General features: G+C 43.8%; 1 protein-coding gene across 3 annotated transcripts in view; it reads left to right on the top strand.

The window, feature by feature from the left end:
- Positions 1 to 624: 624 nt before the first annotated feature.
- The window catches only part of REL (REL proto-oncogene, NF-kB subunit), a 54,856-nt gene continuing 43,797 nt past the window's right edge, over positions 625 to 11,683 (top strand). Inside the window, exons 1-3 of one of the 3 annotated variants that reach the window (XM_039531054.1) lie at positions 5,019 to 5,036; positions 5,531 to 5,666; positions 7,693 to 7,827. In XM_039531054.1, coding sequence (XP_039386988.1) covers positions 7,695 to 7,827 — 133 coding nt within the window. In that variant the 5' untranslated portion in view covers positions 5,019 to 5,036; positions 5,531 to 5,666; positions 7,693 to 7,694. Of the gene's footprint in view, positions 647 to 5,018; positions 5,037 to 5,530; positions 5,667 to 7,692; positions 7,828 to 11,683 lie in introns of those variants that run through there. The other 2 variants (XM_039531055.1, XM_039531058.1) reach the window with 2 other exon arrangements.

Genomic DNA, 11,683 nt, shown 5'->3' with positions numbered 1-11,683 from the left:
TATTCCTTCTACTTCCCATTTCCTCTCTTTCTGTGTCCTCCCAGGTTAGAAGGAGACAAGTCTCAGGCAAAATTCTCATTGATCCAGTATAACAGCCTGCTATAAAACATAATTATCAGTGGTAACTTAACTGAAACTGCTGTTGTCACTTCCCCATGTCTCACACTTCTAACAATAGTGAATCACAAAATGTCAAGCACTTCTGATTAAGTGTTATTTATAAATAAATGCTGGACTTTAGAATCACAGTCACCACAGTTGATTTACTGCTATGGGAAGCTGTTAATTTGTCTTTTAAAAAAATGTTTAGCTCTTACCATAAGCACAAGGCAAGAGCTATACAGCTATGAACTGGGCTAGCAATTTTAGTTGGAGTCTTTATCATCTTCTGTGTTACAAGCCTTTTCATCATCTTTGTAGTCATTTTGGGCCTGATCCAAAGCCCATTTGTTCAGCAGCCTTTCAGTGACTTCCTGGTCTCCAGCTAATTTTTCTGGTCACTGTTATTGTACCAGAGGCTTCCTTAGTGGGGTCCCCTGGAGAGGGCACCATCAGCCATCCCTGGGCACTCTTCTTGGGGAGAAGAACCCTGGACGCACCCATATCTGCTTTACCCAACAAATTCCTTTCCCTACCTTTTGGAGAGGTAAGAAACCACCCAAGAATGACCAGCTGTCAGAATCAGATGCAGCGAACAGATTTTATGGGACCCTGGTGGAAAACAATAGATTTTCATATGCTTTAAAAAAATATTTTTAGATAGTGACCATTAGGAAACATTGTATGAAGAAGCCAGGGACACAACACTATTATGAAATCACAAGCACTAGGTGGCGTTGCATCAAGTAGCCATAAAGAAAAAGAGCTCTTATGATGGCAAGGGCAAGCTCAGAGACAAGCAGGCATTTTTACCATCAGCTTCCCACTTGAGTTCCTGCTCCCTTTGCCTCTAGTATTGGAAACTTTCATGCTTATCTTCTGACACTACAAGCTGAAGCTGTTGTAATGGAAAATTCTGGCTAGCAGGTGCCTGGTCTAATCACCATTTACTAACTAGTTCAACAAGTTAGTCTCCAACAATCCTGGCCTTGCTTGCAGCCCAGGGTCTCATTTGACACTAATTGGATGTGCTGCTTAGGCATCAATCATTTCACTAGGTGTAGTTAATTTTCACTATATGTGCACTCCAAGGGCTCCTTACACAGGACCAGTTCTAGGGCTGGGGAAGCAGGACAGTCACCCTGGGCTGTGGGCACCAACTTCCAGGAGGCACTCAGACTGTTGTGTCACATTTTTTAAAAAAAGTTTTATTTGTTCTGCTGATTTGGCTGCCCCCTTTTTTTTTTAAAAGCCATTCCTGCCCTCACAGTAGGCAGCTACCTGCTTTGACTCCACCTTTCCAGCCCCAGGCACCACCATCACCATCCATCTGGGTCTTGTCTAATTACTCCTTTTTTCTGTTGGCCTGTTTTTTCTCTCTCATGGTGGTAGGTATTCCCCTTTCCTTTACTTCCTGAATTCAGCTTACTTAAACAAGCTAACAATGGTAATTTGTCCTTCCTCTGTCTCCACTATCATAGGCTAAATATGCAGATCTACGTTTTTGCCTGGCTAAATCCCTCACAGAAAAAAGATACAGTTCACTTTCCCTGTCCCTGTCTCACAACTTGCTGCTTATTATCCCCAGAGAGTCAGCTCCCAGGCACATGGAACAGCTGCTATTGTTATGTAAGGAGGAGGGTGTCAGCCTCCATCTTGGAAAGGGGGGTTCAGAACCACAGGGGATAAAATGGATTGTAGCAGGCTCCAGCTTATGGCTGTTTTTTTGTAATATTCAAATAAAAATAAAACAATTGTTTAATACCAACTCTACCTAACTAAATAAGAACAATACACTGAGTGAGAGAAAGGTGTGTCCACTTCCCCAATTAACTGCTGAGAAGCCTCCAGTAACCAAAATTAAGCTACAGGTACCCTATCCCCTTCAGTACCCTTGTGTGCTTAGTTCCCAATGTGGGGGAGCTCTTCTCCCAGTGAATAGATATTGATGGTTTGGCTGGAGCACATTCTTCTTTAAGAAGGAGGGGTTTTTTAAGAGTCAAAAGCTCTTCTTTTCACCTAGAGAGTCAGGCTCAAATTAAGGAAGACTATAACATGCTATGTTACCTAAGGCAGATAATTTTAAATTTAGAGTCTCAGCACTGCATGGCAGGAGTTTTTATCGATGATTTTCACAGACACATTCGACTTGGTCTTTCATCTCTCAGCGTCTTCCCCTATGTCTAGTTTAAACAGCTGAGGAACGTGTATCTTGAAGCCTGTTATGAGGTAGGGGGTTAGATTTGTGCAAAACTTTGACAATTTCCTGGGTTTTGACATGCAATGATTTGAACCCACTGAATTTTGCTTTGAACAAACCCAATATCAGACAGTATTATCATTTTCCGATTGTAACTATCATTCTAATTCTCTCACATTTTGACATTACAGTTGTTTTATTGACCTTTATGAGGTATCCAAGTAAGATGTGGGCTACACTTAAAATGCTGTAGCAGCACAGCTGCACCACTATAGCGCTTCAGCAGGGACACTACCTACAATGGGAGGGATTTTCCCATCAACATAGGTAATCTACCTCCCCAAAGGGTGGTAGCTAGACCGACAGAAGAATTATTCTGTGGACCTAGTGCTGTCTGCATGGAGACTTAAAATGGGTTTAACAATGCTGCTCAGGGGTATGGATTTTTCAAACCCCAACCAACATAGTTAAATTGATCTAATTTTCTAGTGTAGACCAGGCCCCAGTTATAAGTATGTTCCATTCTGCTTTCTGCTTCTCCCTGTCCCTTAGCCATGTCAGCTCGTTCTCTAAGTTTTTATACCGCACTTTATTTTCTTTTATTTTTATACTGCGCTTTATTTTTTACTGCACTATTTTCACTCCATGCATCTGATGAAGTGGGTTTTTTACCCACAAAAGCTTATACCCAAATAAATCTGTTAGTCTTTAAGGTGCCACCAGACTCCTTGTTGTTTTTTTGGATACATGCTACAAACTAACACAGCTACCCATCTTATACTGCACTTGTTACATTGTGTCTTTGTTCCAAGGTTTCTGCTTTAAACCCAATATCATTTGTGTGAGTATTCACTTGTTATCAACTACTCTGACTAGTGTCTTAATCTGGGTAAGGTTTTTGGTTGATGTGGGCTATGTAACTGTTATGACTTTATTTTCTGTGTTCTCCACCTTTTCATCTCTAGGAAATCTACAAGACAGTGGTTATTTTGTTAGGCAGAGATGGTACATACTGTATTATAGATGAGAGAAAGAGCGTTCTGGAGATTTTACTTTGATTCTTTCTTAGGGCTTGGCTACACTTGCGAGTTACAGAGCATTAAAGGAGCCCCGGGTGCACTAGCTCACTACCCGTCCATGCTGGCAAGGCACGTAGAGCACTCTGACTCCACGACTAGAGCACTCCTGGTACTCCACCTCAGCGAGTAGAATAACGTTTGATGCACCCCTGCTGGAGCGCCCCAGTATCAGTGTGAACAAGGTGTTGCATTACTATGCTCAGATCAGCCTCTGGAAACATCCTATAATCCCCTTAAGTCAAGTGGCCACTCTTGTCATTGTTTTGGATATGCCCTTTGAAAGCTCCGTTTCTGACAGCTGGCTGCTTATCTGCTCTGAGACAAAGCAACCATTAGTGTGGAATGCTGTGTGTGAGAGAGAAAGACGGGAGGGGAAGGGGAGGTCTGCTGCTCTCTGAACTTACAAGACAGCATGCTGACATGCTCTCAGCCCCCCAAAAACCCACTCTCTCTCCCCCCACATACACACAACACACTCCCTGTCACACTCTAACCCCCCCACCCCCCTTTGAAAAGCACGTTGCAGCCACTTGCTGGGATAGCTACCACATTGCACTGCTCTCTGTGGCCATTGCAAGAGCTGCTAATGTGGTCACACTAGTGTGCTGTCAGTGTGGACAGACTGCAGCACTTTCCCTACTGCGCTGTACGAAGGCTGGTTTAACTCAAAGAGCTGTACATCTGCAAGTGTAGCCATGCCCTTAGTTTGTTTTCTTTAGTCTAAAATTAAAGTTACACAGATTGAAAGTGTATAGTTGATCTTCTTGTATAGAAAAATGTAACTCTTTATTCTTCCCAGGCATCTGAGAGTGTTGTCCTGTAAGACTCCTGGCACGTCAAACCTTTTACTAGGCCTAAGGTAGTGATTTAGAGCAATGTGTAAAGCTAAAAACTGTGAGCATTGTTTACTTCCTTTCAGCATTATTACTGAGCAGAAGGATCTATAAGCAGAAATAATGTGCAGCTAAATGGCTATTTATCAAATTGTTCATGTTTATATAAAAGAGAGGCCAGCCACTACATCAGATTACAATGACAAGTGAACACTTATTTTTTTCCCTACATGTGCTAAATATAATTAAAAAAAAGTTAACAGCCATTCAGGAAACTGCCATCTTGACAGTCACATGATGCAGAACAAGACTGAGAAATAGCAGAACTCTTCTATATTTCATATGCATGATAAAGCAGGGGCTTTCAAAGCTGTTAAAAGGAAAGTTCAAATTAACAATGACCAAACAACAAAAACCCAAGCCTTACCTTTACTACAACTTTGAAAGTTCCCTGTTAATAGGAATTACTATTATATTTAATTGTAATACCAATAGTCTATTAGTACTTTACATAATTAAGAGACAAGGTCCCTGCCTCAGAGTTCATCATTTAAGGACCCAGTCCTCTTACCACTGTGACTTCAGTGGGACTATCCACAGTAGTAAGTCTTTGCATGTCCAAGCAGTAGTGGGTTATATAGACCCTATGCAAAATGAGAGTAGAGAAAGGGTTAATACTGGTCCAAGGAGAGGGAGGAGGTAGGACAGCTGGGCTCAGTTCCAGCTTCACTCTAAACAGGCTTTAATTGCAGAGTATATAAAGGTTAGAGCCTGGGCCCACAAGGTGCTGAATACATGGACTTGAGGAGAGGGATGTTATGCAAGGTAAATCACGTCTGAATAAAGGCACAAAGCCTAGAATAAAGACTCGGGGCCAGATTTTAGTCCTTTTATGCAGCTCTGGTAATGTGAAGAGGCCACAATTACTTATCTATATGTGTAGGGGTGAGAATGGGGGGAGGGGGTGAAGATGGAAATAGCTCCAGAGCAGGAATAGTGTAATGCCAATATGAGACCCTATGCTGAATGCTTCACCCCCTAATGTAGGAGTAGACTGGGAACAGGTGCAGGCAGGCACCTCCTGAGAAGCTCAGCACAGAAGTAGGTCCTTGGTGATTCTTGAAGACAGAGAATCAGCTAAGAGAGGTGCCTGGCAGAGGGGGGGTCTTCCACACAGATGCTAAAGAGCTGATGTACAGACAGAGGCTGGGGAACGTGCTGCAATGAAAAGTCACACAATTGACCTGACAGGGAGGTTTAGCTAGTCTTGTTACTGACATGGATTTTCTGTGGTTTTGTTTTTTTAATTTAAACAACAGTTTTATATTTCTTGCTGACGTACATAAGCCTATAAGGAGAAGTGCATTTTAAGGAGGAACCTGCAGGTGGCAAGGGCTGAAGCAGGGTGAGAGGTATTATTTTCCCTCCTGTATCCTCTGACTGGCACTCACACTGGTAAGTAGCATTAGAAGCACATTTCTGCAGCTGCTTCATATGAGACTTCTCCCTAGGTTTATATGCCACACAGCATAATGGCGTGTGAGCCCCAATATTTTACTTCTCTTCCCTGACAACAAGTAGGTAGGATTGTTCTTTATATTACAGTAATGCCTAGAGGAATCAACTGAGATTGCAGCCCCATTGTACTAGGCACAGTACATAGTTATGTAGTCAGACACAGTTCCTGCCCGAAATACTTGCATCTTAAATAAATAATACAGACAAGACTAGGAGAAAGGAAATATTATTCCCATTTCATGGCTGAGAAAGTGCAACCCAGAGAGATCGAGTGACTGCCTAAGTCACACAGGAAGTCTGGCAGAGCCAAGAATTGAATCCCAATCTCTTGAGTCCTATCTAGTGCCTTAACCACAACATCATTCTTCTACGGCAGTGTTTCCCAAACTTGGGACACCGCTTGTGTAGGGAAAGCCCCAGTGGGCCAGGCTGGTTTGTTTACCTGCTGCATCCGCAGGTCCGGCCGATCGCGGCTCCCACTGGCCACAGTTCACTGCTCCAGGCCAATGGGAGCTGCTGGAAGTGGCATGGACCGAGAGACGTACTGGCCGCCACTTCCAGCAGCAACCACTCGCTGCTCCAGGCCAATGGGAGCCGTGATCGGCCGGACCTGTGGACGCAGCAGGTAAACAAACTGGCCAGGCCCGCCGGGTCTTTCCCTGCACAAGCAGCGTCCCAAGTTTGGGAAACATTGTTCTATGGGTTAAGACTTAATTTCTCTCTTCTTGTTCTTCTCTCTCTCTCCCATCCTGAAAAGAGGTAGAGTACCATGTTTTGTCTTATGTTCAATGTATTTATAGTGTATAAAGAACAGGAGTACTTTTGGCATCTTAGAGACTAACAAATTTATTTGAGCATAAGCTTTCATGGGCTACAGTCCACTTCATCGGATGCATAGAATGGAACATATAAGAAAAGTGTGTATGTATATACAGAGAAGATGCCATACAAGCTCTAAGAGGCTAATTAATTAAGATGACCTGTTATCAGCAGGAAAATATCTTTTGTAGTGATAATCAAGATGGTCAATTACAGATAGTTGACAAGAGGTGTAAGGATAGTTATCATACGGAAAAAGATTCAAATAGTGTAATGACTCAGCCATTCCTAGTCTCTATTCAAGCCAGAGTTAATGGTATCTAATTTGCAAATCAATTCATGCTCAGCAGTTTCTCCTTGGAGTCTGTTTTTGAAGCCTTTCTGTTGCAAAATTGCCACCTTCAGGTCTGTTACTGAGTAGCCAGAGAGGTTGAAGTGTTCTCCTACTGTTTTTTGAGTGTTATGATTCCTGATGTCAGATTTGTGTCCTTTTATTCTTTTGCGTAGAGACTGTCCGGTTTGGCCAATGTACATGGCAGACGCTTTGCATCTGGTCCCTATCTTCTGACCTGTCTGCCTTTGGTGGCTTTACCAGGGCTTAGAATTCCTGCTGGCCATCAGGGTCACTAGAACATTGGAGCCTTCCCAGTCTGTCCCCCAGGAAAGGTTCTATGCACATAAGTTATTAAAACATTATAGAAAATGCTACAAATAAAAAAATATATCAAGCAGAGAAGGAAAAAGGTAACACTTCGGTGTGTAATTATTTTTTCTATCAGGATCAACTGTGGAGAGATCTCAGTTTCACCATAGAAAAATGACTTAAAAGTGTCATTCAGAGGGGAACAAATCTGCAGCCTTGAAGACGAGATAAGAATTTAGCTATCAGTATAAAAGTAAAATTTTCTTATGAGAACACTAGTCGCAAGAGAAAAGGGTGATTAAATAATCTCTATAAGCACCTTCCTCAAGACAGTGCATCAGAGCAGAAAAAGTGATTTGTCATATGATCTGTTGCTCTCTACATCTTTAAAGAAAACATGCCACATACCAAGGTGGTTGTTTCAAGGGTGACTGATATGTTTTTAGCCTGGAAGTAGAGAACACAGAGTAGCAGAAACAACTGAATTCTTTAACCTTTCAGCTATGTTTGGATATTTTCTTATTCACCATCAATATGGGAAACAGCTCTACAACCAAAAGCAGAGTGAAAACCAAGGGAAGGGACCCAGATCCAGAGAGAGAGAAAAGCCACAAACTCATCAAAGGAATCTTTTGAGTGAGTAGTTACTGATCAATAATGGTATGATGAAATTAGACTTTCAATCACTGGGTCATGACATTTAGACATCTTATACATTGCTACATTAGCAGTTCATCTTACACATGATTCAGGATCCCCAGACTCTCACTAGCCGTAACAGGCTTGCCAGCAATCCCCATTCTATGAACCTTTGGTTGGAAAAATTCCTTTTGTGTTCCCTTTCCATTGAGGAGCCTCTCTAGTGGTCAGGTTCCCCTTTGAGATCTGTCTGTGCAGGGAAAGGGAGAGACGCTTCCTCCTCTTTTCATTTGTACTGAAACTATAAGTCTCTCTTAATTCTGTGACATTATAAACTGGACTGCATGCTCAGCAGCTGGGGAAGTTACAATTTACTTCATATCTCTTTCCTCAGAGCTTGCTTTATGTAAGGGGACTGTTGCCCCCTTACTAACATTCAGTGGGGGTGTTTTGGTTACTAGCTCCCAGCACTAAAAGGGGAGGGGTCTATGGGAAATCAGGACCCTGAGATTGACAGTCCCCAGGAACAATGGCGAGAGGCCAATGCTCCAGGTCAGCCTGATTGGCAGGGCGGGCAGGCTAATCAGGGAGACAGAAGGCCAGGGTGGGTCTGATCCTCCATGTGAGCTGGAATTGCCTGGGTCAGACAGAGAGGGGCCAAACGAAGGAGAAAGCAGGGGCCCAAGCTAAGCTGGAGAGCAGAGCCTTGCCAGATCCAGAAGGGCCAGAGCTGCAGCCACAGAGCCAGAGACACAGCCCAGGGAGAGCAGATCCTGTGCTGGGAGCAGAGCTGCAGCCAGAGACACAGCCCAGGGAGAGCAGATCCTGTGCTGGGAGCAGAGCTGCAGCCACAGAGCCAGGTGTGGTGAGTAACTGGGACCAGCCAAGGGGGGGACCTTGGGCAAAGGGCCCAGTGCAGAAAGACACCTCCAGCCAAAGGGTCCTTGCAGGCCAGGCTGGGAGGGGGTTCTTAAGTTGATGGGGGGGCTGACTCTGGGAAGAAGGGTCCCACCACCCAAAGCCCGGAGGTGTGTGGCCACCACCATTGCAAGTGTCCAACGCACAGCATCCCTGCAGCACAGCCAGAGCCTGAGATGGAGGCCTGGGACCTACGAGGAACAGACTGTGAACTGCCTTGATGTCCAGAGACACTGTTTGTGATGTTCCCTGCCACAGAGCAGGGTGATGTGTTTTCCTGTAACCTTTCCCATTTTTCCTTATTCCTTTTTAAAATTAATTGTTTATTAAACAACTTGTATTTGCTTTAAATTGAATGGAATAATCAGTGGGTCAGGGAGGTGCCCCGTGCAGAGAGGGTACCCTGGAGTGGGGACACCCTAGCCCCTGTCCTAGGTGACCACAGCAGGGTTGGGGGTTGAGCCCCCGCAGGAATCCTGGGCCCAGCCTTGTTGGGGTTACGAGAACTCTGCCAGACAGGAAAGTGGAAGAGGAGTCCTCAAGAGCAGGGAGCCTCTGGGTAGAGGAAGTGGGAGCGAGGACTCAGATCCTTTCGCTAGCCCACTTCACCGGGGTAGCGCAGAAGCCAGGAAAGTTCCCCACAATAGCGGGACCATTCCCTCGCTTATATTTACTTCCAAAATCAAAATTCCCACCCTCCATAAAATAACTCCACACAGGGTCTTTCCAGCATCAACAACTGGGAGGAGTGAGGATGCAGCCTTCCCTGTTCCTTTTTATAACTCTGTCCAGATCAGCCATACCATAGGCAGGAACCTGGTAACCCTTTGCATGCCAGAACATCTTTTCAGCTTGTCTCACATTCTGAATTAAGCTCACCAGTCCAGAGCAGACATTCCATAGCAGTCTTACCAATTCAAAAGTAAACTAACTTTTGACATTAGAATTTAATCACCAAATTTTGATGTTGGACACAGGATCTCAGCAAGGGAAAGACCAGATTTTATCTTAATTCTCTCGTTTTCTGGGTATTTTTGTTTGTTTTTCGTTTACTACAAAGTGGCAAAAAAAACTAGAAGAATTTTTGAATTCTGCAATTCTCTTTCCAAGCTGCTGAAGTTCTGGAACCCCTATACAAATCACTTCAAATTTGATAGAAAAATTCTACCTTCATACCACAAAATTCTACTTTCTACCATCACTGTCAAAATTCTGTAAAAGCAGCAAATAGTCTTGTGGCACCTTATAGACTAACAGACGTTTGGGAGCATGAGCTTTCATGCATCCGACGAAGTGGGTATTCACCCACGAAAGCTCATGCTCCCAAACGTCTGTTAGTCTATAAGGTGCCTCAAGACTCTTTGCTGCTTTTACAGATCCAGACTAACATGGCTACCCCTCTGATTCTCAAAATTCTGTGTAAAATCAGACTTATATTAGAAAATCTAAACTATGGAGTGGCTCCAATGCAAATCTGCCTTTCTTAGGGCTATTTATATAGCACCTGGTAGTATCTAAGGCCCAGATTTCAAAGGCATTTAGATGCCTAACTCAATCAGCATCTTACAAAATCCACTCCTATCTCTGTAGAGCTTTAGGATGCAATATACTCGAAAGGTGCTGTACAATCCATCTGAAGTTTTGATTGGGAGGAGGGAGAAACCAGTAAACGCTTGTGTTCCCGTTCCAAGCAAGTCATGGAGATTGGAGTCAGTATGGGATCTGAATCTGGATTTCCCCAAAGTTCAAGGGGTGCCCTTAAGATGGGTTCCAATTCAACTCATTATAGTGATAGGACCGAATAGAGAAGTTCAGATCCAGGTCTAGGTCTGGATCCCAAATTCCCTGAAGTTTGGGGAGATTTAAAGTCATGGCTGCAATTTGCTCATCTCTATTTTGGTCGACTTTAGTTACTGTGGAAACAATGATGTCAAGGGTATGTGGCACTTAACTGATGAGACTGTGAGTGCTCCTGAGCATCATCCCCTAATAATGCATCTCTGTTAGGAAGAGCTGGGGATCTAGGCCTGGATCTCAGGAAGGTGTATGGAAGGAGGACCCATGTGGTGGGCCTGGGGGTGGGGAGGCACATAGGGCTATCAGGGGGTATGAGGACATTGGGGAAGCTGGTGTCTTAGTTTGGGCAGGCCCGGCTCTAGGCACCAGCTAAGGAAGCAGGTGCCTGGGGCAGCAAATGTGAAGGGGCGGCACTCCGTCCGTTCTTGGGGCGGCACTCCGACTTTTTTTCTTCTTTGGTGGCAGTTCAGCAGCAGCTTTTTCATTTTTTCTTCTTTGGTGGCACTGCTGCAGCCACTTTTTTTTTCTTTGCTTCGCTGCTTGGGGCAGCAAAAAAGGTAGAGATGGCCCTGACTGTGAGGAAAGAAGGGAACACTTCTCTTTTGAAGTTGATAAGCCTCCTGGTCAGTCAGGTTACTGAGTGATTTATCTTTGCAGGGAAAAGGGTGAGAGCCTTATACTCTTTTTAATTAAATGAAATATCCCTCAACATCCTGTACTAAATGTTGAAGCTGACATTCCCTATCAATGTTCCAAAATCAAAAGTTGTTAACTTTTGGAAATTAGACTTCAGTCAACTAAATTTTGACCTGGGCACTAGATCTCTGAGAGGAGTCTAGTAAGTGAAATTGTTTTTCTCTACTTTCTTTTTTTATATTGGGACAATGTGGCATTAAAATCTTAAACACTCTGAATTACTCGCATAATTCAGGAACCAATTGTCCAATTTACTAAAAATATCATATTTAACCTACCAATTTTGGCTATTATGGTCTGGGAAGGAGCACAACCTCAGGCTCATAATGGACATTCAGTTGCAACCATGATTATGGAGCAACTGCTATGGCTGCTTATATTAAACTGCTGCTGTGTGTTTGAGAGAGTGTGTTGGATTGCAGGGGCGTGTGGCCATTGCCTG

This window comes from Mauremys reevesii, linkage group 3 (assembly GCF_016161935.1).
Source record: "Mauremys reevesii isolate NIE-2019 linkage group 3, ASM1616193v1, whole genome shotgun sequence".
NCBI classification, from domain to species: domain Eukaryota; kingdom Metazoa; phylum Chordata; order Testudines; family Geoemydidae; genus Mauremys; species Mauremys reevesii.
This window is presented reverse-complemented; position numbering and strand designations above follow the sequence as displayed.